This window comes from Melampsora larici-populina, assembly GCF_000204055.1.
Source record: "Melampsora larici-populina 98AG31 unplaced genomic scaffold MELLAscaffold_68, whole genome shotgun sequence".
In the NCBI taxonomy this organism is placed as follows: domain Eukaryota; kingdom Fungi; phylum Basidiomycota; class Pucciniomycetes; order Pucciniales; family Melampsoraceae; genus Melampsora; species Melampsora laricis-populina.
The window spans coordinates 103280-129715 of NW_006768832.1; the positions used below are offsets into that span (position 1 = coordinate 103280).

Genomic DNA, 26436 nt, shown 5'->3' on the forward strand with positions numbered 1-26436 from the left:
ATTTCTGGGACTAGCTCGTAAAGGTCTCCAGCGGGGTCGTCCTTGTCGCCCTCGTTGTCCTCGAAGTCCTCGAAGTCCTCGTCGTCATCTTCGTTATTGTCGATGCGGCATCGCTTGCGGGAGGGGGGTGGTTGAAGGCTAGATTGTTGTGCTGCTCTTTGCTTCTTTGCAGTGGTGGTGATGGCCAATTGGTCTTTGGTTGCAATGACGTTTTTGGGGAGGGATTGGTTTGGTTGGCTTTTGGGCATCGTGGGAGGTGAAGGTCAGAGACTGTGAAGTTGGGACGTGTTGAGTTGCGTGAGTCATGTTGAAACTGTAGAATAAGTGTGAAGTTGTTAACTTTGTAGGGAGTTTGAGTAGTTGTTGATTTGAAAACTTACATTTGGATTGTGATTGTGTCCTTTGTATAACGTTCGATGAATGTGTGGTGTGTGTATGTAGAGTAGTGGGAAGATGCCGACAGGAGTTAACGTGAAATATTATGTCAGTGAAGTTATAGGGTTGCTGAAGATGTGGCAGTGACGAGTGTTACTGGTGGTGAGCTTCTGTGTATTCGTGATATGTGAGCTTTAGGGTGGTGAGAATTGGGTCGTGGCGGTGACTGTGGGTTGTGGTGGTAAGATATTAATGTGACAAGTGTTGCACGTGGTGTGTTTTGATATGTTGGTGATATGTGAGCTGTGAGGTGGTTATATCTTGTTTGAGGTGGTGACTGTAAGCTTGGTGTGGTAAGATGACAAATTGACGAGTGTTATAACTGGTGAGTTTCTGTATGCTTGTGATATGTAAGCTCTCAGGTGGTGAGATTGTAGGTGTGGTGGGGATATTTTGATTGAGGTTGTGATATTTCTGCTTGACTGGTGACATTGTGGAGTTGGGTGGTGAGATTTTCACTTGGTGCATGAGCGGGCCAAAGGCCCCCCCCCTTGTAGAACTTTGACTTAGCAGAATTTTGAGGTTACCCTAGGAGCTCCTATATTCCTAGGAAATTCTAAGGGGGTGTTCCAAGGCTATTGGATGATACAAGGGTCTGTATCGTCCAATACATTTGGAGAAGTACAGTATGTACAGGTGTACAAAGGGATCAGAAGGGCGGAGTAGTTTATCTCCAAACGAATTCAAAATAAAGTAGTCAGTTATCTTGTCTTGCTTGTAAGAATATAACATCTTAATCTGGTAAGTTGATCAAGTGATAGATACTTACAAATTTTGTTGTCTTTGTTGGCACAGTCACATCAGTAGTCATAATGCCTATTAGACGAAACCCTCCAAGAGCTCCAGGAGAAACTAGTGCTCCTGGAGCTAGGAACCTCATCCTAGGTGATTCTGCTTGGCGGGGACCTCCTTTGCTGGTCCTGTTAACGCAGCATCAGCACCACAACACAGCAATCCTGGTATTGCTCATTCCTCACCAAGTGCAAACGCGATATCCTTATCAGCAATCTACCCACCTTGGCCTCCAGTTCGCAGGTGCTCATCACGGAGCAGATGGAAGCTCTTACCGTCAATCAGCAATTAGTTGATATCCTCACTAGCAACTTTAACAAAATCACATATGTGATCCCCGGTGTTGTTCACAGGTACCTCTTGAAAGGATTCAACAAGGATATCCTTGATTACTACAAGTCGAATTTTCCTCTAAAGAACTTAGTCAGTCCGGATAAGGGAAAGCTTGCCGACAATGTCGGAGTCTGACAGCACCGTAAGCGCATCTCCAACATAGCCCTTTGAGTTTTTCCTTCATTGGCTAGCAATGACGAGGTAGATATCAACACAGTGAAGCCCCCCACGTTGTTCTTACAATCACTGGACAACAAACCCACTTACAATCCTTTGGCTGGGTCGTTTGTTAAGCCTTGGGAAGTCGCCAGCTTCAGAGATTTCCAGGCTATGAAGAATAATCTGAATACTCTTGAAGCAAAGATCAGCGACATTCACCTTTGAGGATCTCGCGGCTTGCCAAATCTGACCAGGGGCAAGCACGGTCCAATCGCCTCTTATTCAAGACAAATATGGACTACTTTTTATTTTGTAAAAATATCATTTTTTCGCCCTTCCCCCTTTAGATCCACATTTGGATGTGTTGTTGATTCTGAGTTTTCTGCATAGCGGTCTGCATGAATTTCCTTGAGCATCTGAAAAATCCGATTGATCTCAGGTCTGAAGTTGCGGAGAAGCCAAATTTCTCAAATTATCAATGTCTGTCAATGACAGACATTGATTGAAGAATCATAAGTATCTCAATTCCAATTCACAACGCTTCCCGACCTTCAAAGATGTGACTCTCATGTTTAGAAATTACCTTGTGTCTAGCCTTAACTATCCTTACTGCATGAATTGTGTGATGCACGAGAACAGTTTGTAACGGTGTCGGTATTGGTATGTACACCATTTCAAACTTACCTGTCTACATGATCATTTAAATTTCTTTACTAACGCGTGTCTTCCTAGGAGATTTGTTGTTGGTCAGTCTGCATTTGTTTTGTATACAAACCCTAATGAAACGGGAAGAAGTCCTATTGCACGGTTTGCTTTGATGGGGTGACATCTGACATGTTACTCAAATTTCAATCAAAACTCTGCAGGGAACAATACAGATCAGGTTCACTGTCATGAGCAAGTCAATTATTGTAGGGCTCTTACTTGAGCTGCTGTTCAACTTATCTCCAACAAGACCTTCAAGATGAAAACAAGATGGATCCTACATTTTCCAATTTGTGTGCTCCTGAGCCAATCAATCCGAGTCCAATCAAAAGTTTCAATTCCTTTAACAAATGCCATCAATCTCTTCACCGTTTCAATTGGTATAGGTGATCCATCTACAATCCATCATCTTGTGATCAATACTGGTTCACTTGTCACATGGTGTGGAGCCATCACACTTTATGTTGAAACTAAATCGACTCTCAATTTAACTTAACAATGCAAATTGATTATGGATTTGGAGATGCTGAAGGTGAATATGTGAATGATACAATTGGTTTTAAATCATAAGATAATGATCATCAAATCATCATGCCAAAAGTAACAATTGGAAAGATTCCATCACCTGTTGTAAGTCATCACATCCGATCCTTCTTTTTTCTTTCTAATTCTATGTAAATTAATCTTATCTAAAGAAAAAAAGAAAAACCCGTTAAATTTGATCTTGATCTCTTTTTTCCCATTTTCCATCACAATTTGATGGAGGTTTTGGTTTTTTTTCTTAGGGATTTGATGGATATGATGGATTGATGGGATTAAATGCAGTTCCATGGGAGTCCAATCCTAACTTGATCATTGAAACCCAAACAGTCATGGTAAATATGTGGAAAAGAGGTTTGATTCAAAAGAATATGTTTGCAGTTAGTTCTAATCCGTTTGCGTCTCTCCCCACAATCACATCATGAATGATTCAAATCAATTGTTTTTTTCCTCGGCTTAGGTTTCTGGTAAACCTACTAAATCTATGAAACCAGAAAATAATGGTATGATGACTTTTGGTGGGTATGAACCTTCATTAATTATTGGTGAAATGTATTGGTATGATTGTTATTCAGGGAGGTATGTAACTTTTCAATTCAATTCAATATACATTGAAACCTCACTCATGATTTTGAAATGTGATTTTATTTTCTTCTTAGTCATTGGGATTGGACGGCTTCTGTTTGGTATGGAGAAACTTCATCGAGGTCAGATCCGATTCGTGGTAAATGATCATGAGGTGTTAAGTTTTCAAAGAACAAAGGTTTGTTGGAAAACCAACAGATGGCTGTGGACAGAATTCAAGCCCAAGTGATGGTCAGGTTATTCTGCATTTGAATACACATTGTGTCATTGACAAGATTTTTGTATCATTGATTCAAATGTAACACAATTAAAATTAGAATAAACAACATAATCAAACGGAGATGGAATGAGGATAAGAATGCAGGTTCCTCCAACATCTACTTCACATCTTCTAGAATTTGGTGTCACAAGCAGTGGATGTATATATGATGTATATCTATGTTATACAAAACAACAGGGATGCCCAGGTTTATCCAGTGGAATTTGTCAAGATTTGTTTGATTTTGCCTCATTTCCTATTTCAGAAACCCTTTGATGAATGTAAAAAAGGAAAAATTGAGTTGGGTAATAATTTTTTTGTAAACTGGTGTCTAGCAAATTGTACAGTTAGATTTTAACATAAATTTTCAAACCATTTTGGTCTAAATTTTTGCATCCAATGCATCATTATATAAGCAATGAAGTGATGTTGGTCCAGACCAAATCGAGTGCTGTTGCAGGTTCCAGTATGCTTAATTGCTTTAGGATACCTTTCCAACTGAATTTTTTCAAGTGTAATAGTTTGCCAAATCTTGTGTAACCACTGATATCCTTCAGCTAGAGTTGTGCCTACTTCCTCCCCCTCAGGATCGTAAATCAACTTGGCCTTCACTAAGAATAAAAGGAATTCATGTGTGAGAAAACTCAGTCTCATTTTCAAACAAGCTTTGAAAATAGATCTGCTTTTACACCCATCTATCTCTGTTTGACAGAAATCCTCAAGCCGTGTCATGACAGGAGTGACATACTTCTCAACTGTGTTAACAAAGGATGACCTGAACTGTTTCTTGTACATACATGCTTCATCCTGGGGTGTGAGTTTATCAGGCTTCTTTCTTTGGGGAAGATTATCAGGTACAACTTGAATATTCCCTCTTCTGACACCATTGTGGGTCAAGGTAACAGTATCCTGAGAATTGCCTATATTTCCAAAGGAATTTGTATTATGATGTGGTTTATTTGGAATGTGAGTGATACAATTGGACATTCTGGGCAATGTTTTTTGTGTAGGATAAGCTTCATTATGATTGGGTTAACCAGATTGATGAGTATTTAAAGTGGTTACATGGCTGATGGACAGTTCTGCCCCACTGTGGACTTTCCTCCTCTTATTCTGTAGGGTCATACCTTCAATGTTGGAGTGCATCTTCCTACTTATATCATCCTTTTTCATAGGTGTTTGGGATCCATCTAGCTCTTTGTGATAATTGAAAGATGATTGCAAACATTCACCATACTCTTTCCATGAACCTTCAAAAGCTTTCTTGATGTCTGGTATGTCAAGTGATGGAGTTTCAATGTTTTGTGGAACAAAGTTTGAAACCCTTCCTCCATTCATCGAGTGATCTAGATCCAGACCTTCACACAACTCTCCTCCAAGAAACTGTAGATTGTCTTTTTCAGACTTGTGCTATAGATATGGTAAGGAGTTTAATCCCATTGCATCATAAATATGGTAATCCAGAAGGTTGGATAAATCATCTATGGGCTGGCCTGTATGATCTGATCTTGGTATCTCATGCTCTAAATCAATGAAATTATCCTTGGATAAGTGTGCATTTTGTGTATTGTCAAAAGGATGTGAATCCACAGGCAGGACACTTGAAGAGATTGACGGAAACGTTTTTGAGGTGTGTCTGTCTTGAATATTGTACCAATCACTTGCCAGATCTGACTGCGTGAGTGGTTGGTATGAACTGAAGCAGTTTGTACCTTGAGATATTTGATCTGGAAGATAGTCAAGGATTCTGTGGTTGTGAAGATCTTCTGGTGTATTGATATTTGAAGGATGTTCAAGTTCAACAAAGCTGTTGGGTTAGGGTATAGAAGGGTTTGTGTTTTTCATGATGCTTAAGTTTCTTAACCTATTAATTTCACTATTTCTGTCAATACCAATACTTCCTGATTTTTCCTCTACACAATTTATTCATTGCCCTTGGTTCATAAAATGATCAAGTATTCCAAAGTATGATATTGGAAAATCATCTCTTGACAAATCATCAACCCTCCCCATCTCATGTGTGTTTGGTGATGCTTTGGAATCTACTCCTATCTCTGGACCATGAGGTATCATCTCAGTGGTGCAAAGAGCCTGAAGGTTGGCATGAGCTGGTGACATTTGGGCTTGAATTGGAACATACTGAATATCTTGAATTATATCATTTGGGTGTATTTTTTCAGGACGTCTTCAACCATTCCTTCTGGGAGCCGTAAGAGATCTAGATGATTCATGTAATCAAGGTCTCCCAAAAAGTTTGAAATCCATACATCCCCCTCACTGTACATCCCCTTGTCTTTTGCCTTGCTTGATCACATCTCTTTACCATGGTGATTATGGTCCAAAATCTCGCCCAATCTCCACATTAGCTCACACATTAGCTCATATGTTTGCCATTATACCACAGAGCAAAAGAAACCAAGTATTCAATTGATAAAATATCATGACTGATTTTATCAGTCATAAACCTCAATGTTTTGAAAACACAGATTTGACCAGGTAATGCTGGTCAAAAATAGGGTACAGATATGAGATATGACATACCATAGGTGCAGATATGACCAAAGCTGTTGCATTATTTACGCAACAGTTTCAGTTCACATAAAGACAAATTCATGAATCAGCAACACTGTGAAACACTTATATTTGCCACTTTCAACTACGCTTTCAATAACAGCACTACTTTATTCTGCTTTCAAGCTGAGACTGCTACACAAGGTATTCCTTTGCGTATCTTTTCAGTTCTGAGATATATATAGGCTGTTGCTATTTGCAGCCCACATGAAATCCATGTAGGAGCTGTCCAAATTATGCCTACACGGTTGGTTTCCGCCAAAAAGCGCCTACATTTATTATGTAGGCGCTTTTTCCTTTTTCAAATGATGCCTACAGGCTGAAAAACCAATGTAGGCGTCATTTGTGTACGCCTACATTCTAAAAATAAAATGTAGGCGCTCAAGTTAGTTATAAGGGTCTTATACACGTGTGGATACAAATCTATAAGGGTGCTGGTATTAATATATAAGGGTGTTGGTATTGAATTATAAGGGTGGTGAGATTAATTATAAGGGTGGTGAGATTAAGTATAAGGGTGCTGGTATTGAATGATAAGGGTATTAAATGTAAGAGTGTGCATTTGATTATAAAACTATAAGGGTCTTATGATCAATTATAAGGGTGTTGCAATTAAATCATAAGGGTGTTGGAATTAAATTATAAGGGTGTTGGTATTAACATATGTAGGCGCACAAAAATTATGCCTACAGTCAAAAAAAAGATGTAGGCGCATCTTCGTGACGCCTACACAATGTAGGTGCTTCAAACTTACGCCTACATTTCATTGTTAGGATGTAGGCATACACAAATGATGTCTACATTGGTTTTTCAGCCTGTAGGTGTCATTTGAAAAAGGAAAAAGCACCTACATCATAAATGTAGACGCTTTTTCATGGGAAACCTTCATGTAGGCGCTGTTTTGGCAGCACCTACATGGATTTTGTGTGGGCTGCAAATAGCAAGGGCCTATATATATCTCATCAATATACCCACGAAAAGCCTGCTTTAAATATATTTACACTTACACCCAATATCAGACTAATTGATTTTGAATTGATAAAAAATAGCTTATGGAAGCTACCTTTATATAAGTCCCTCAACAAGGAGACTTGGTGTGAGACAAACCACTGGTAGTGTACTGCAATCTGCATAAGTTCAGCAATGTTTAACTCTCAAAAAATATTAAGCTAATCTAACAATGAGTTGATATACAAAAGTGTCCTAGAAAGTAGAAAACTCACGACAAACAAGTCACCTGAGGAGCTAACATATAGAAATGATCTGAACATAATTGAATTTGAAGAAACCATCCCTATATTATTGATACATATTCAGAGTCAATTACATTTGATTAGAGTGTTTCAATAATGTTTGATCATCAAATGAGATAATGTAAAATCGAAATTGTTTGGTAAGGAAGAAATCAGTACCTATGTGTAGCAAACCAGTCACCTATAACATGTCCATTGCTATCATCGTATACACAGTGATTTCTTTACATACATAAAATGAATGCTTGTAATCATCTCATGATCTCTTGTCTTGATGTTCAATATTCAAAACACATCATATAAAAACACGTCATATGAATGTGAAAGTCTTTACCACCATCCCTATGGGTAATGTAGATCCCAAGTCTAACAATATATGAGTATGTCAATTAAGTTGTTATGATATCTCAATATGTTTACTAAGCTATGTTCATCATAACTGGATATACTGGATAAAATCTGGGACTTAGGTTAAGGCACCACCAACATATTTACCTCGGATTACAAAATCTGAGGTATCCTTGGATGCAAAAACTTGGACAGAACCTTCCCGAGGTTTTGATCCGAGGTAATTCTCAGGGCAAAGAAATACCTTGGGCAAAAACCTCGGACAAGGTTTGTCCGAGGATTTGCCTCCGATGATGCCTCGGATTTCTCAACCCGAGGCATCTATGCTGGCAGTGAGGATGTAAGTTGTACATGTCACCCACCCAATATCAAAGACGTATCTGCCAGATCTTTGACCAATCTTCCTTCCCCAAACCAGATTCATCTGCGCAGAAAATCTTCTACCAATCTTCCATCCTCAAACCGGGTTCATCTGCGCAGAGGTTTCAACTTTCCAGTTCTTGGAACAGCCTGTCCCGTTGGTCACGTCCTGTTTACATTGTTATTTGTTTTTGCTTGTTAGTTCAAGTTTGTACGTACATCTTTTTGAATCCACCTTTCCGGTGATTTCATGTTCTCATGGTTAATTGGTTTCCCTCTTTGGTTCAAGTTTCCAGTTCTTGAATCCGCCTTTCCCGTTGGTCACTTTTGGTTCTCAGTGTTATTTGTTTTTGCTCTTAGTTCAAGTTTGTACGTATATCTTGTCCAATCCACCTAACCGGTGATTTCATTTTCTCATTGTTGATTGGTTTTCCTAGTTAGTTCAAGTTCATGCTAGTTATTTCCAGTTTGTACGCACATTGCAACCGCCCTCCATGCCCATCAATACACGAAGCGGTAAAACAACCCCACCTAGAGCACTCAACATCCGCGGACTCAAACGGCATAGGCAGTTGGAAACTGAAAGAGATGAAGCTGAAACTCGACATCATAGGGATTTAGAGATTCGAACTTCAAATCGAACTCAATCCAACAGCCATTCATCCAATCGGCCTCACGATCAGTCTCAAGAGTCACCTTCTGATGCGCTTGAATTAGAAGAAATTAGTGTCCACAACTATGGACATCAGAAGAAATTCTGGCCATTGCAAAATAATTGAGGAGCAATTGAAGGCACAGGCTGCTGATAATAAGTCTCGACCTCCTCCCCTGATTGTGGCCAAAGCCAAGGCAATTTACAATGCTTTTCAACATTCGCTTCACATGCTTGCAATGGTTGGGCAAGTTAACATCAACACACTGAAATTGCATGTGTAAGTACATCATTTCTAACATCTCCGTACATTCTTTATCATTTAAACATCTGTATTCTTTGTATCGTCTTTCTTGATAGCGGTATTGCAGATGGAACTCGGGCTACGCATGCATGGAATCGATTCCTAGCCTTCTTAAAGCTGGCTTACAAAAACCCTAGTACGTCCAAGCTCACTTTGAGACTGAAAGTGAATATGATTATTCAGAAGGAACTGACCACTGTTTTATTCTTTCCAGTGCCCCTGCGGGGTGCTTCTGACGCAGGTCCGGTTCTAACCACGCGAAACCAAGCCAACAAAGCATACAACAAGTTGAACAACGACGAATATGCCATCTTCACTTTCCGCATCTTCCACGCCTTGGAAGGCTATCCTGACTATTCAGCAACACTGCCAGCATATTTGGCTTGGAGACAAACATCCGAGGAGTCCTCGGACAGCGCCCCCGAGGAAAAGGGCACCCAAGGGCTAGTTCCGAGGCAAATGTTGGCCCTGGCCGTTGCCTCGGATTGGATCCTCGGATGGGGGTTAACTCGGAGTCAGAATCCGAGGAATCCTCGGATTTTTGGCTCCGAGCCAAATATGCTGGCTGTGCAATCAATGTAGAAGACCATCAGACTGATGATGGGGACTGTGAAGTACTGATCCCTGAGGTTCCTGAACTTTCCCCGGAAGAGGAAGCACTCTATCGTCCTCTTTACGACAAGCTACTTGACTCGGCAAAGGTAGCAAAAGATTGTGCAAGATTCAAGACTCCTTCAGCCCAGAAAAACAAAAAGCTTTCCCTCTGAGCTTTCAAGAAGAGGGTTCAAGAGGTATGTGATACACAAGCTCATTTGAAAACTCCTTTATTTCATCATGGACCCCTCATTGTCCTTGTCCTTTCCTTCTTTCTGAAATACTTATGGCTACTTTTCATCTTCAACCACATGTATCTGCCCTATCTTTCAACTTTCTAACATCAAATGAAACATCATTGACTAACTATTTTCATTCAACTCTCCTTTCACTTCCAGCTTCACCATAATGCAATTCTTGCGGACTTCAACTACTACACAATTGCGTGCAAGACCTTGGGGACTGGTTGGTGACCTCTTTACCCAAAATCAGCACCTGGATGGACGAGCAGATCAAATTTCAGACAATATTCCCAATCTACTGCCAAGCCAGACCCAAAATCAATGAAATCAAGGCGGCTGGAGCGGCTGCCAAGGCGAGCAACAACACCAATAAAAACAAATTTAGTCGTCCTCCAAACAAGTCAGACCGCGAAAGTACCGAGCTCACAAGTTTGTTGCTAGCACAGATCAGTCAGTCAAACAAGATCAGATCTTACTACTTTTTGATTTTGACTGAGACAACTTCTTTCATTCAACTTTTTAGAGGCACTTGGTGTTACTCTTCGTACTAGAGGTTTTCCACGAGGTCCAGATCTGCTGGCTTTGTTTGATAAACACAAGGTTGATTTGAAATCTGTTCGCCATTCAGAATCAGTGTTGCCTATCAGCGAGGTCATGCTAGGATTTGATGGTATGAAAACTCTTGGTCGGCGACATTGGCTTCAAGACATCAAGGATAAGAAATTTAAGACGTTCAAGAAGAACTCACCTGTGGCTGAGTCTTGGTCAGTTCTGGGAGGCGAAGTTCAAGAGGGTGATGATGGTGAAGGTGGAGGAGACAGACCCGGTGGTGAAGGTGGAATATGTAATCATTGTGTCCATTTGTAACTTACTTTTATATTGTTTCTTCTTTATTCTAGTATTGTATTAAAATGCAACATAAACCGTTATTACAATGACAATGGAATTGATCAATGTCATAGTATTGCTCAAAAGAGCCTCAAGCAGTTGGATCAGATGCATCTGATACCTTGTTCATAAAACCAAAATCAATTGCTGTTCATTTTCACTTTTCACAAATGCCAAGATCACAAATGATAAGAGAGATAAATTCTAAGAATTGTAAAGTTCTACAAATTTAATTACTTTAAAAACAACATAGACGATGTCAAAAATGAGTCATGAACAAACAACACCTCAAAACAAACAAAGAATAATACGTCAAACGGAACAAATCGACAAACTGTATATAGATCAATGAGACTTTTCAGATCTTTCTTTGAACAATTCTATTCATTTCTATTATGCTCAAGGACTGTTTCAGTTGAATCTTGAAGTGAAAGTGCTACGCACAAATCCAACGTGTATAAATCTCTCGCAATTACCTCATCTCACTTATTTCATCTATGTCTGTCAATAGACAGGTTCTTTTCTTTCCAAGCACTGTTTCCGTCTGTTTCCGCTGAATTTTGAACAAGTCAAACGTGTATAATCTTCTGGCAGTTGTTTCAGGTTGTTTCCTTTGATTTTAATTGTGAACAAATCAAATGTGTATAAACTTCTGGCAGTTATCTCACTTCACTCACAACATACATTTCCTTTGGTTTTTGTTTTGAAATTAATGACGTCTATTGAACCTCGTGTTTACCTAGACTTCTGAGTCTGTCAGTTGTTTTCATTTGAACCTACACAAGTATCACATTTACTTTGCTTGTAGATACTTGAGTTTCAATTTTCTTGTAGTATGCATATTGATACCAATAATGAAACTAATGAATCCGATCACATGTACTAGGTAAAGATAACAATGATGAAAAACATAAAGTCATAATCCCTCTTGATGCTTTTGTAACAGAAAGTCTTTCAGAATGATATTGAGATCCATATATAGCAAACTGAGAAGTCCTATTGTCCAAAATGAATTAAAACAAGTGAAAGAGTAGCCCGACTGATCTAATGATGTAAATAATTTCAATGAGTAACTTAATCATACTAAACTTGATAATCCAGTACCTTTACCTCCTAATAGAAAAATCCAAGGTATAGTAGCTAAAGCGTGAAATCCGGCTCAATTTGCATTATCACTGAGATCAGATTCCGGAATGAGAGTACCAAGGACCAGAGCTGGGATAAGTAAGATGAGGAGGACATTATAGATTGTGAGTCAAGGGATGAGTCAAAATCAAATATGCATGGTAACAGTGTGTCTGATGTTTAAGGGTTTTGGTAAGCAGATGCATCTGTCCCGCATGGATACTGTACAGGAAGTGCATTCCCAAGTATTCAGATTTAAGTGCCTTGATACTTGGTTTGGTAACTGTGTTTTCCAACGCAGTTGGATGCGTGTATGTACCTCTGTGAATCTGAGTGAATATTCAGATTCAGGGACCTTGATTGGTCCTATGACACACTACGCAAGTTTATATGTATCTGGGATCATCAACCAAGGATGTACTGTTGTTGTTTTTTCATCAGTACACGCATACTGATGAAAAAACCACAGTGTTTACAACACAACTTTTGCTGTGTATGTACCACCCTGATTCTGATTGGATTTTCAGAATTGGGGACCTTGATTGGTCCTATGACACACTACTCAAATACATATGTATCTGGGATCATCACCCAAGGATGTACTGTTGTTGTTTTTTCATCAGTACACGCATACTGATGGAGAAACAACAGCTTTTACAACACAACTCTTGCTGTGTATGTACCACCCTGATTCTGAGTGGATATTCAGAATCAGGGACCTTGATTGGTCCTATGACACACTACACAAGTTTATATGTATCTGGGATCATTAACAAAGGATGTATTGTTGTTGTTTTTTCATCAGTACACGCATACTGATGAAAAAACAACAGTTTTTACAGCACAACTCTTGCTGTGTATGTACCACCCTGATTCTGATTGGATTTGAAGAATCAGGGACCTTGATTGGTCCTAAGACACACTACTCAAATACATATGTATCTGGGATCATCAACAAAGGATGTACTGTTGTTGTTTTTTCATCAGTACACGCATACTTGCTTTTGGAACAGTTTTTACAACACAACTTTTGCTGTGTATGTACCACCCTGATTCTGCGTGGATATTCAGAATCAGGGACCTTTAATGGTCCTATGACACACTACACAAGCTTATATGTATCTGGGATCATTAACAAAGGATGTACTGTTGTTGTTTTTTCATCAGTACACACATACTGATGAAAAAACCACAGTTTTTACAACACAACTTTTGCTGTGTATGTACCACCCTGATTCTGATGGGATTTTCAGAATCAAGGACCTTGATTGGTCCTATGACACACTACTCAAATACATATGTATCTGGGATCATCAACAAAGGATGTACTGTTGAAGTTTTTTCATCAGTACACGCATACTTGCATTTGGAACTGTCTTTACAACACAACTTTTGCTGTGTATTCACCACCCTGAATCTGAGTGGATATTCAGTCTGGGATCATCACGAAAGGATGTAATGTGGAATTTTTTTCATCAGTCAACGCATACCTGGTTTTGGAACTGTCATGAGAACTAATTTTTTCTGTTCAGTAGACTTACAAAAACACAAACACCTGGACATATAAGGAGTTTTATCAACCAAACTATTTATATGTATGTACATGTACACAAAATAGGTTGTGTACATGTTCAGGAATATGTACACAACCTATGACTATAGGAACAAACACACATGTCATCACATATATGTGATCCAAATCACATACATGTGAATCCAAATCACATACATGTGAATCCAAATCACATACATGTGAAACCAATTCACATACATGTGCATCCAATTCACAGTGATTCAAATCAGATACATGTGATTCAAATCAGATACATGTGATTCAAATCAGATACATGTGATCCAATTCACATACATGTGAATACAACAATCACAGCAATATGACGGTTTGTATTGCAGCTATTCACAAATGGTTTTAAATGTTTAAGCTTCAAAACAGGGCTTTCATTATAATCATGTTTTTCATTGTACTAGCATTCTCAGCGGCGGGCGCCGCCATGGATTCAATATTGAACCCCGTCAAAGAATTCTGTCTGATGCCCAATTTTGCCACACCTACCCCTTCATGGGATCACATCCAGTGTGGTCCCGGAACGTATTTTGACATTAGTAATACGTTGAAATCATCTTATTAGAGTCATTTAAAGAAAGCTTGCCCCCAAATTCACGCCAATATCCCCGAGCTTTGCGGGCAATTTGGGGCAAGTTTGTCTCAAAAGACTTTATGTGGCCTCATTCATTTGCCCCTGGATCATTCATTAAATTTAACCCATTATCAATGCTTGGTTTCAACTACCCAAAGGCAACCCTTAGGCTTTATATTCAAGTTTGGACTGTGATCAACGTAATCACCCAAGCCCCCGTTACGAGCAAGCACATGTGATTTGCACCAGGAAATTATCATTCATAACTGCTTGGACAACTAACCGAGCAAGATCAAGGCGTAAATGTTAATCGCGTGCCATTATGTACAACATCAAGGTTTTGTGGAAATGTCCAAAGACATTTTCGCCCGTGAACATGAGACGCTAAGGCTATATGCTCAAATTGAACGGAACACAATGATACCCTGCACTGTGTCCACCACATACGTTCTCGACGTCGAGGAGGGAAGATATTCCCAGTTTGTTCCAACTTCGTATGTGGTGGTCGCAGTGCTGTGCCCTCATCATTGTCATGCAAAAGCCCAAGTAATGTCTATTAGCAAGCATTTTTAGTCCATGCGTCGGGAACAAACGATACACACATTGTCAATCATTAGCCGTGTTCAAACCAAACCCGGTTGACCCAAAAACCCAGTACACCCAGTTGCATCTTTGGTGGTAACTTTGTGTATCTAGTGACAGCTCTTGACAGCTTCCAGCCAGAAAGTCAACCGGGTGTACCAGGTTTTTGTGCAACCGGGTTTGGTTTGAACACAGCTATTTGAGCGTGTCTCAGTTCAATTTAATAAATCCTCAACTCTGTCACTTTGAGCCGCGTTTCGAAATTGGCCAAAAAAATGGCCATTGCTTTTCCACAAGTTCTGATTGTAATGACATTTCAAAGTTAGCAAGTGGAGGACCTTTTCCAAAACTTGAGCTCACTTACCATCAACTCGATATAGTCCAAGCAACTCTTGAAATGACAATGTATGTGGTGGCGACGAAAAACTTCCGCCAACACTCTTTTTTCTTCCACGCCAGGCTCATGGCCAGTTATAAATACAATGTGTTCGAAATCGACAGGTTTTATGAGCGATTCCATCTTGAGTCCTTTCAATCCCTTGCGCCAATATTTGTGCGAGCACCAATAGTCCGTTATGTAAACCTGCACGTTTGCCAATATGTCTAGTTGCAACCAAGCCAGGCTAGGGTTCTCAACTGGCGAACTGATACTTCGTATGACCTTTAATTTAGGAAAACTCAAACGACTTATCTCGGCCGGGAGAAGATTTGGGACAGATTGTACAAATAAAATCTCTAGCAAATCCCGCAACGCCAAAATGACTTCGGATGCTCTATCGCACCCGGGATGCGCAAGATATTCTAAGCATTTGATGTTATGACCGTGGTTTTCACAAAAGTCTGTAATGGCGTTCAAGTCGTTCGTGTCGCACGCAGCCGCCAAGTGTTGTAAACTGGGGAGGGCTTCGCGATTTAAGCGCAGAGGTCGGATCGATCCAATGTCAAGTGATAGGGATTGTAGCTCGTTTGTCACATTGAGTAAATCTTCAATCAATTTTGGGTGATTTTTTTGAAGTCCATAGGGATCCGATGCAATGAACAACATTTTTAAACCTTTGATTTTTTTGATTGATTCAATAATCTCGGGCGTAAACCCTGCTCCCGATTTAAAACACAGTTTTAAGCTGGTTAAGGCATGACCACAAAATCTGATGACTTCCTCCACGTCCTCCAGCAAAATTGATTGATAGTTGAAGCTACTACTTTTGAAAGCAATTTGGTACGAAGCCGGTATGTCCTTCACGTTTGGATCAGTTTCCAGTTCTAAACTCATACCTGGCCAAACAATTCCGTCAACGCTAAGGTAGCTTAACCGGGCCACGGCTGAAATGTTTGCAGAGTGCCTCCAAGTTTTGACAAAGCAATTCATTACAAACGCTGAGGTGAAATGTAGATTTTGGTAGGCATACCGTAACACGCCTGACGCCCATGTTTTCCCAAGGAACCGCAAGTTTAAGAGTTCTACCAACAATGAATTCTCGAATGGAGGTTGGTCGGCGATATTTTTAGAGTCGGTGGGGGTCTCTGGTAAATCTTCGACGAAGTAGAGTAAGATCAAGTCCACGACACTGTAAACATCATTCAACTTCCCCAATTTGGCAGAGGAAAATGATTAATAGTACAGTTTTTCATAAAAGAATCTAATACTGCACACCTGGGCCATTTCACCCACACTACATATGTGCAGCAAGCTAAGTCAATAGTTTTCTATCATGTACATACAGGTCTGCTCAGTTTTTTGCCCATCAGAATAAATAAATCACATGTTATACCACATGTAACTTTTTTGACTTTGAAATTTTTTTCCCAAAAATTCACTACATATAATTCTGTAGCTGCTCAGGCAATATTGTTGAAGCTATGTCTTAGTAACAGAAAGTGTGTTACATGCAGTTGAGTTGATGAGATCACACCAAAACATTGAGTCAGTGTATGTAGTCAATCTTTTGGAAGCTTTTTTCAATCTGAAAGAAGTTACAGCATGTATTACATATGAATAACTTGTCCTGATGAGCAGATAACTGAGCAGAACTGTATGTACATGATAACCACATATTCACTGAGCCTGCTACACATATGTAGTGTGGGTGTTATGGCTCAGGTGTGGAGTGATAGACCATTTTATGACAAATCATACTCCCAATCATTTTTCCCTGCCCACTTGGGGAACCCAAATAATGTCTGCAGTGCGACTTCGATTGGGAGGCAGGAGATATTGGTCATTTTGCACTTCTGCAATCGCTCTAATCGCCCTAAGTTCATTCAATTGGCCCTTGATCAATATCAATATTTCGGTTTGACACAGTGATTGATCCCGATCCTTACTTATATCTAATTCACAGTATTATAATGATCTACTGTCTCGCTCGCCAAAAATTGCTTCAGGGCCCTCCGTTGATAATCTATCTCGAAAATCTGCGCCAGATCTATGGTTTTGAATTTGAGATTGCCTTCAATCCTCACTTGCGTTCTGATATCGCAAATTACTCATTGAAATTGTGTAATTCTTGCATTGCATGCCTCCATGCTCCAGTCTTGCTTAGGGTTGCAGGCTAGAGGCGAAAGCATGATTTTAATGACGCACTTTGCGTACCACTAAGCATTGTACTCAGCTGCAGTTTAGTGATTTGGTGTTTGCAATGTACCCAAACCCCAAAGTTAGAATTGTCGCGTTTCTCACTCTTAGTTACCCGTCGGCTCTTGGGTTTTGGCACATAATTTTACTTCCTACTGATTGTTGCGTTCTCCACACATGGTCACAATTCCAATTTCAAAGCATGCGTATTGTTGGACCCGTGCTTTATTTATGATTTAAATTCATAGGTCACCTTATGAAAAGATCCAGGGCGAGAGCGGACAAAGATTTGGGCTTACCTGTCGACCCTCGATAATAGGTTCAGTCTAATCAGAAAGTCGCAAGCGTTCTAAATTCACAAACAACTGTGAGTCATTTATTAGACCTTCTCTTGATTTGATCTACCTCTACTGGAAAATCCAATTTGCTCAACTTTGTCTTTCCTTCTTGCTCGTAGCACTTTACAACATCCTGTTTGTACTGAGCCCATTCTTCATCAGTTTTTCCTTCTCTCACTTTCAATTGCCCTTCAATCCGATTAAGCAATACCCGGTTGATTTGTAGAGAACAACCGAACCGAGTGATTGGTGAATCCTTCGCTTTGATAGCAGTCCAACTATTGTCGAATGTAGCCGAGCGCAAGGTATGATGAGTTTCATCTGATGCCCAGAGGCTTTCTATGACTCCATTGCATAAGTCAAGCCCACGTTCTACGTGATATTGATCGAGTATGACATGAGTATTGACAGTGTCCTCAAGATAGTCAGAAGCTTCCACATGTTGTAATTCGCCCGCGTCCCGATTTATTTGAGTAAAGATTGTGTAAGTGTAGGCGCTGGCGTTTTTGTCGTCATGCGGGTTGTTGAACCCATCGCGTGTAACGACTACGCTTGATGCAAAGATGTTTGCGTTTGGCGATTTTGACCAAGTCGTGTCAGAGAGTGAAGCAATCTTGTGTTTCATTGCCAAGTCCTTATCTGATTGATACGCGCGCAGGCAGAGCCTTGCCATCCACTCAGCCATAATTTCGTTAATTAACGCAAGGTCGAGCATACGCTCCTGATCTTCGAGTATCAACGATATCTTCTTCCCAGTCTCCGCGTTTAAAGCCGTTACCCCTGAATCCCCATTGTCAAAAATTACGTCATATAAAATCCCAACCCATTAAATAAACTCTCGGGCCAGAGCGAAAAACATGGCTTACCCATTTTACGACCTTTGTCATATCACTCACGGAAACCAGCGCTTCGCATCTCTGCCCAGTCTTTTAAGCTTTGGACCGAACCTGTCACCTTGACTTCCCCTCTAGCTAAGGTGTGTATATACAGAGTTTGCACTACAAACTCCATGTCTTCCTTTAAATCCCTGCACATTTGAGCAAAAGGGGTAAACCGGCTGACCTGAAGAACCTTCCAGGTGTTGGCGTCTAGCGGAACCGAATTGCCGAATTCAATTTTTAGACGGGGTATTTCGGGCAGGTATTTCAAGTCGTGTTTTCCAAAATATGAATATGACAATGTTTCGGTATTCCGAAAGTCCGAGTGAGTTCCTCTCGTAGGGACTCAAACCTCGACACTCTGATTCCCTCTTGATTTGGGTGATTTCCGAGCTTACGCTTAGCCCTGAGCCGGCCTCGATCCTTGTCCTTTTCTTTCGTATACTCAATAGCACTCCTAGATTGTTTCTTGTTTACCTTTTGTGGGCCTTTTTCTTTATTTATCCTGCTGACAATGTGATCCAAAACACCAGAATCAGTTATAAACATTCAAGATTGCCTTGGGAAAATCCATTCTTATGTTCCGCCGGAAGAGCTACGCCCCGAGTCTATGGTTCTTTCCCACATTTGGAATTTGATCCAGTTAACTCGGGACTGACCCATCCACCGCTATAGAAAAATTGATGGTTATTATGGGTGCGCAGTAGGCAAAAAGCAAATGACCAGAGGGAGATTAAGCATACCTCGTAGACATTCTTTAGCAGTAATAGTTGCCGCCTCAATCAGGTTGATTATCGGGGTTACAATTTGAAATATCAGGTTATATGTTTGAGCAATGTTAGCCAAGCTTGTAGTTAGTATTCATTACATGTTGAGTATTATAAGTCGATCGAATGAACCAGGTCCAATATCAGATTTTTCACTTATGACAATGCCGAAGGACAAATTCGAGTCACGTCCAAGCTTACTTTGTTACCATAAACCAAAGTACAAAACAGGTTGAGGTACCGTCTGCAATCGTTGAAATAGGATATCAAGATCGAATCTTTTGAGTAGGAAGGAAAGATGATATATAAAGTGACACAAGTAACTAATTGGTTTGATTTGAACTTCGAACTTTGCAAACATGGGTATTTTTAGGGGGGGATAGGTTTGAGCCAACTGAGCAGCCCACACGTGTTAAATTCGTAGGATTTTATTCAATGCGTTTTAACTTGTGAAACTCAGGCCACACCGGCTTATGTATGGCGAAAATTCCAAGCATGTCATAATTGAACTAACCCATAAGTCGATAGGCTTCTACCAGGCACGAGTATCCTTAGAGACTAAGCTTTTCAACTCCTAAAATCCTACGTTCTTTACATTTAGCATATCAAAACAGTACATTGCGCGAAATAATTTACAGTTGGCGGAATCGCGATATATGGCTAGGAAATTTTTGTTCCTTGGATCAAGCCAGGAGCGCTTGTTCCTTCAATATAAGTAAACTTCAACCATCCTCGATCTAACTTATACTCCCCATACAATCCCAGTATGGTAACCTCCTATATCATGCTTGCGGTGAGCAATGTAACAGAATGTATCCTGGCGCGATATTCTGGGCATTGAGCCACCACCGATCAATTGTATCTTGGAGTGCTATACTGATGCTTGTCTTTCAAGTTTCCCGTTTACGTTCCCTTGAATGAGTTATGAATATTAACTGCGGACGTTCACTTTGGTCTCAAACTTTGGCGCTTACCTGATACCTTTCTCCGAATGCACGCGCGAAAAGTTCCGGAGTTGGCCACCTCGAGAAGTCTTTTGTTCAATTGTTGCTTTGGTGCTTCCTTTTTGGCTTTGCTACCCTCCGCGTCGAGTTCGCGGTTGCCAGATTGACCGGCTTTGCCTGTAATACATGCGCGGGAGACATGATTGAATGAGGTTTCAAAGGTGAAAGTTAATAAATCCACTTACTTGAGTGTTCAACCGCGTCGAGCATAGCAAGATCTTGCTCTCTAAAGACCCAGGGGGTCAAAACATCAACGTCACAACCAATGTATTCTACTCGAATCCACCAGTTGACCAATTTCAGCTATTGAATACACGTGCATTTTGAAATATACCCTGGCTTACGTGGAGCGTCTTTAAGTTCCATTGCTAACACATCAGCACGTGCTTTCGCCAAGGCTTGTGGGGACATCACGAGCATGTTCATGCTGTAATCTTTCCCCGTGGTTACTCGACGATATGTTTGAAAAGCTGGCCCTGACTTGAATTTATGAGGGCAACCTTTACCGCGGTCTTGCCGATGTCCAAATTTGCCGCAGTCAAAACATTGGTCGTATCCAGCGTGGATCAGAGGGTGTGCCATTTGCCCAATCTTTAATGGACGCAGTTCGGATTGTTCTTGTGGAGAGAGTCGATCGAACCAGGCAGAGTCGTGTTTTGATTGATTAGCCATGATATTGGGAAGAAGTAGTCGATCAAATTACTCCAAGCGTTGTCGGGCCTAACCCTTTGAGAGTTGGTCTTTTAAGCGCAAAGCTCACGGATGGCAACTTCCTCAAACACAATTAGTAATTAGGATATGGGATATCTTAAGCAAATTTATTACAAAGCTCGTCTTGTCAAGTCATCGCTTAAGGTTTGTATCTAGACACGTGAACTTTATGCTGAGCATGCCCCTTTGGCATTTTCAAGCCTGGTTTAAATCACCATTTATACTTTGATACTGGGGCAATATCGGGCATATACAAAAACAAATAGGGCAATCTCTAGTTTTTGTTGAAAACAAAATTTGCAAAATACACAATAACGTCTCAAGATTCTCCTTCACTCGTTCGCCCTTTGCCCCTTGGTATGCTTCCCATTCCAATTCTGCAAATCCTATGATCAATAGGCAAAAAGTCATGTTTTTTAGTTTTACGTTATATATATATTCAACTTAGACTGGGGAGTCAGACTTACCATGATCTGTTTGTATCTTAAGTGATAGGCGAAAACACACTCTATTTTATGACTCTTAAAAGCCGCGACTAACTCATTGTCTTCTAAGCTCGGACCCTTAGAACTTATGAAGACAATTCGTTTGAATTTTGGAGGCAACTCAATCGGTTTACGTTGAATCAATTTCAAAAGTTGTTTCCAATAAGCGCTCCCGTGCCAGTAGTGGGCGATGAGAACCTGCATGTTTTTAAAGATTGGTTTATGTAGCCATGCGTATCCAGAGGGCGAAGAAGCGCAAGTCAAGCAACGCACGACCCGGAGGTTAACAAATTCCAAATTGGCCACATCTCGGGGAAATCGCCCTGGAACTGGATCCACAAAAATGGTTTCAAGCGAATCTTTTAAAGCCATGAAAATCGGGCGGCACTGATCTCGGGCTCCTGGGCTTATAAGCTCGAGGAATTTAATTTTTCTATCTTCCGCTTGGCAGAAACGAGTGAGAGCTTCCATGTTCCCTGGACGAACCACCAAGCAGAGGTGGGCCAGATTGGGCAATGATCCAACGTTTAAGTTTAAGGATCCGAGTGAATTGCAATTAATTGATAATGATTCTAATGAAAAAGTCGAGTTGAGCAGAGCTTCAAAAGAGGCTGAATCGTTGAGCATATGTCGAAGTTTGCCACCAACGATCCCTAATACTTTGAGTGCTTTAACACCACTGATTGCATTTATCATATCTTGAGAAAACTCAACCGAGTGTGCGAATTTGAGTTTCAATTCTAATAAATTCTGGTTACAAACATTAATTATCTTTGTTGCCGAGTTCATTGCTACTATCGAGCAATTTTGGAGGTTTTGCGTGGATTGAAGCTGGCCATCTTCGGGTTTGGGCTTCCTCTTCAGTAAATGCTCGCCTGGGTCGGTTGATGAAAGCACAAGGCCGCTGAAAAAAATACATCGTAAGGCCCGGAATGTACCAAGGTGAGGTGCCCCCTTCCAGGAAGTCAAAAGAATGTTGGCCTTCCTTGTTGTGTTTAGGTACAAAGCTTTGTACACAAATGGTACAATTGCTTCGTTCCATGATTTTGCCAATAAACGCAAGCGTAACAACTGCCTTGAAATTTCAGGATGTAAGTAAGATATATTTGCGCTGTTTAGGGGATCTTGTTCCATAAACCCTGCGTTCTTAATATAAGCGTTCAGAATTATTTCAACGATTTCCACTGGTAGTTGTGTGTTGCGAGTGTTATGATGAGACATCAACCTATCTAGAGTCATTTTGACCCTCAATGCCAAAGAACAAATATTTGTAGCAAATAAGCAATAATAGGTGTTGTGGTTGTGATTTTGGGTCATGATGACCGGATGAAGGCTTTTATATGTTTGCTACATTGGAAATGCGGCTACCTAATTTGTTACCTCGCTGGAAACGACACCTAATTTTGCGCATTATCTTTGATATCAATGAGAAGCCAGTGTACTTACCGCGAAGAAGATGCCATTGCCGACTATTAGACCGAAGCGATATGACAAGCTACGCAATTCATCGCCAATTGTTGCCTTAAATTCAAGTTGCCAATGTAAATCATACCCTGATTCTGACGCGTGATCATCGCTTTACTCGTCACGCTTCGCCAAACGGCTATAATTGGTTCAGATATTTTCCCGAGCAGCTTGATTTTCACGAGGAGCTTATCATGACATTGATTTCCCATTTTGCGAGATCGATCATATACCATAAAATATGTGTTCTCGATATGCCAATTCCTACAGATTAAAGCCCATACATTCAAGCCCTCTTGTCTTTCCATAGTTTTAGCTGAATCTTTGGCTAAAATATTTAAGCACGTGTGGCAGGGTCAGGGTTGACATTTTTGCTTTAAACATTGCCTCCTTTGCCCTAGCAAGTATAAGGCTGAAGGAATCAAATCCAACCTAGGAAACTATTGTCTGCGATGAAGAATAAATTTGGCTACGATTTTGACATGTCTCATGGTTTCCCTACTATAAACCAATTGGAAACAACTCGAAATCTCAAGTTTTAACTTGCTGAACATTCAAATACCTAGGGCTGTTATTCTTCAACGCAACATCAAAATTCAACTCAAAGGTGTTGATTTGACCTCTCGTACTGCTCTCAATACTACATCAAAATGTTTTCCCCATTTTCTGAGTGTTAGTCTTCGTTCTTGGGCATACATAACCTGCTGCATCAGAAATTGACAAAGAAACACTTGGCCTATATCTTGCGCTTATTGCAGTTTGTGCTTGATAGTCATTGCATGGCTCAATCCATCAAGACTGGATGGTACACAATATTGCAGGTCTCTAAAGCGTCTGAGCGCGAGCTAATGCAAACATGGACATCCGAAGCATTCGTGCATCTAGAAAGAGCTACGTATAGTTGGCCATGCGCAAAAACAGGCTCAGGCAGTAACACAGTGACTTTTTCGAGACTCTGACCCTGACTTTTATTAATAGTCATGCAGAAAGCCGGGGTAATTGGGAATTGATATCGATTGAAAGGAATGGGGCAATCGTCGTCCCCTTTGTGTGACAGTAACATTTTTGGCAAGCTGATCGAGTTTCCCTTCTGTTCGCCGGTTAGAATTTGACAATGAATTGCGTGCTCTTCGCAATTGGTGATCAAAAGTCGAGTTCCATTGCAGAGTCCATCACCCAAATTCAAATTACGTAAGACCATTACAGTGGCCCCTACCTTGAGTTTAAGAATATGAGCAGGGAATCCGGGGAAGTTGAATGAATTTAGTACGTCTGCGGAGACCCCTTCGAAGAAGTTGTCGTCCATAGTATTGGTTGAAACTGAGGTTCGAATTGAACCTGGTAGCAAATCAATAACGTGATTGTTCACTGCGCGGACTGTTGTATTGAGTGGCGTTATTAAACATCGAGACGCATATAAATTGGTTAACAAATTCCAATCTTTTCTGTTGATCAAGTCGTTCACACCGATGTATTCATCTTGAACTATTTCTGGTTCAAACCTTGTGGGAGGCCTTACTATTGAAACATTGCAGTACATTATTGGCGTTGGGCATACGTAGTCTTGTTGTAGTGTTCCTGAACCTAGATCGAGCAACCATTTAGCAAAGTCTACGTTCATTGGATTTTGTCGACGCGCCAATCCCCCAAGCCGTATATTGACCCTCAATTTGAATTTTTGTATCTCGGCCCATAGGTAGGAGGCTTCCAAGGTTGTGTTCGCTTGGCTGAATAGGTTGCCCCTCCTGACTATGGGCAGCGTCTGGTGGAAATCGCCTAGAAATTGTACAACGGCTTTAGTTTATGTGCAATACCTACCCTGTTTCTTATATTTGTTTTCTTGTAGGCTGACGTGATGTGCAATATTGCTTACCTGCAAACAGAACAATCTTCCCACCAAAAGGAAGTTCAACACCTGTTAAATTGCGAAGTGTCCTGTCAACCGATTCGATCGCATGACGGTGCTGCATCGCAACTTCGTCCCAGACGATAAATTTGACCGATACGAGCCTTCGTCCTAGAATTGTGTTAGGTGAGATTGGGCAGACAGAATCTTCGAATATTGGAATGGGGATTTTGAATGTACTATGTGCCGTTCGTCCGTGGAGTAGCAGGAGAGAAGCTATGCCAGCTGCGGAGACCGCTTCGAATGAGACGTGATTACCATTGCAAAAGTGGAGCATAGTGTTGAGCGTAAATGTCTTCCCAGTGCCCCCAGGTCCGTCGAGGAACGCTAACTGTGGTCTTTTGTCCTCTATGGCTTCCAGGATGTAATCGACTACCGTTCTCTGCTCGGCCGTAAGTTGTTGTGACATAGTTTCATACTTCGTCCGACTTTCTCTTGGATGAATGGCTGAGCTAGTGTTTGTGCCCTCGTCATGGGGTAAGCCAAGGTCAAACATTAAGTCACGGTCTACAGGCATCAAACCTACAGATTGTAAATCACTTTCCATGCCGATGAGAGTCCTCTCAAATAAATGAAGGGCGTAGTTCTGAATGTGTTCAAGATTGCGTGAGGATTTAACCTTAAGATTTTATGTTTGCAGTCGTCGGAGAAAGCTTCGATATGTTCACTCCATAAGTGTATTGGGTTTGAAGGTGCGCTGTGACAAAGAATAATAGCCAAAATCTGCCTTAGTTGATGTCCAGTCTTCCAAACAGCGGCTTCTATAATTGATTCGTGATAATGTCTGTCGTTCAAAAGCAAGCCACTTTGTTCCGCCGCCTCTCGGAAAGTGCTATAAACAACGTCATTTACAGTCCTAAGCGACGCAAAAGATGTAGGGCCAGCAACGTGCTGAAGCAAAAGACATAGGTAATATACGTCGCCGCGTCTAACCCCGGCGTAATAGATTCAGCCTATAGATTCGAGTTTGTTCTTTCTTGCCTGAAACCTTTTCGTCGTCTTGATCCACCTGAAATATTTCGGCACGTCCTGATATTTTATCGACCTTATAGTTTCTTCCGATCTTGGCAGTCTACAATTTTCGCGACATAACCGAAAATACTCTGTAAGAGTTGTCCGTGACGCGCGCCCATTTTCCATGGCTCTGCGAAGGCCCTCTTCGTCGAGATAGTAAACTGGTTGAGCTTCTTCTAGATGGAGGTTAAGCCTTTGAACCGCTGGGTACCGGCCAGAAATTTTGTATTGCATGAGCCGCCAAACAGCTATTGAGGCCCAAGTCAGTACAATATCTTTGTTTGCAAAATACAACACTTACCTTCAGGTGCGCTCAAGAAGCGAGCGTTTAAGAAGGCTAACACTTCATCCCTATTTCCTTGATCTTCAACGTTTGCCATTGTACGATCATGGCCTTTCAAGATGTACTTG

The 26436-nt window shown here is 40.8% G+C and overlaps 8 protein-coding genes across 8 annotated transcripts in view; 2 read left to right on the forward strand and 6 right to left on the reverse strand.

Moving 5' to 3' along the window:
* The window catches only part of MELLADRAFT_112590 (uncharacterized protein), a gene marked incomplete at both ends in the record, with an annotated part of 1358 nt that extends 1110 nt beyond the window's left edge, over positions 1-248 (reverse strand). The window contains one exon of the mRNA XM_007417135.1: positions 12-248. Coding sequence (XP_007417197.1) covers positions 12-248 — 237 coding nt within the window. The remainder of the gene's footprint in view (positions 1-11) is intronic.
* Positions 249-2683: 2435 nt separating this feature from the next.
* Positions 2684-3778, forward strand: MELLADRAFT_123269 (aspartic peptidase A1; the record flags this gene model as incomplete). The annotated part of the gene is made up of 5 exons (XM_007417117.1): positions 2684-2887; positions 3040-3054; positions 3210-3344; positions 3425-3543; positions 3748-3778. The coding sequence occupies 5 exons, from the start codon at positions 2684-2686 to the stop codon at positions 3776-3778; spliced, it is 504 nt and encodes a 167-aa protein (XP_007417179.1).
* A 384-nt stretch (positions 3779-4162) lies between these two features.
* On the reverse strand, positions 4163-5926 carry MELLADRAFT_112592 (uncharacterized protein; the record flags this gene model as incomplete). Its single annotated transcript, XM_007417134.1, has 4 exons — positions 4163-4419; positions 4606-4728; positions 4936-5218; positions 5813-5926. The coding sequence occupies 4 exons, from the start codon at positions 5924-5926 to the stop codon at positions 4163-4165; spliced, it is 777 nt and encodes a 258-aa protein (XP_007417196.1).
* A 4463-nt stretch (positions 5927-10389) lies between these two features.
* Positions 10390-10999, forward strand: MELLADRAFT_112593 (uncharacterized protein; the record flags this gene model as incomplete). The annotated part of the gene is made up of 3 exons (XM_007417118.1): positions 10390-10582; positions 10656-10685; positions 10902-10999. The coding sequence occupies 3 exons, from the start codon at positions 10390-10392 to the stop codon at positions 10997-10999; spliced, it is 321 nt and encodes a 106-aa protein (XP_007417180.1).
* Positions 11000-15123: 4124 nt separating this feature from the next.
* Positions 15124-16252, reverse strand: MELLADRAFT_112594 (uncharacterized protein; the record flags this gene model as incomplete). The annotated part of the gene is made up of 2 exons (XM_007417133.1): positions 15124-15221; positions 15244-16252. The coding sequence occupies 2 exons, from the start codon at positions 16250-16252 to the stop codon at positions 15124-15126; spliced, it is 1107 nt and encodes a 368-aa protein (XP_007417195.1).
* A 3763-nt stretch (positions 16253-20015) lies between these two features.
* MELLADRAFT_112595 (uncharacterized protein) lies at positions 20016-21117 on the reverse strand (the record flags this gene model as incomplete). Its single annotated transcript, XM_007417132.1, has 4 exons — positions 20016-20101; positions 20416-20562; positions 20631-20717; positions 20790-21117. 4 exons carry the CDS (start codon positions 21115-21117, stop codon positions 20016-20018), a joined length of 648 nt encoding a protein of 215 aa, XP_007417194.1.
* Positions 21118-21488: 371 nt separating this feature from the next.
* Positions 21489-22880, reverse strand: MELLADRAFT_68488 (uncharacterized protein; the record flags this gene model as incomplete). The annotated part of the gene is made up of 3 exons (XM_007417081.1): positions 21489-21542; positions 21624-22213; positions 22580-22880. 3 exons carry the CDS (start codon positions 22878-22880, stop codon positions 21489-21491), a joined length of 945 nt encoding a protein of 314 aa, XP_007417143.1.
* A 233-nt stretch (positions 22881-23113) lies between these two features.
* MELLADRAFT_112597 (uncharacterized protein) lies at positions 23114-23803 on the reverse strand (the record flags this gene model as incomplete). Its single annotated transcript, XM_007417131.1, has 2 exons — positions 23114-23433; positions 23707-23803. The coding sequence occupies 2 exons, from the start codon at positions 23801-23803 to the stop codon at positions 23114-23116; spliced, it is 417 nt and encodes a 138-aa protein (XP_007417193.1).
* Positions 23804-26436: the final 2633 nt, after the last annotated feature.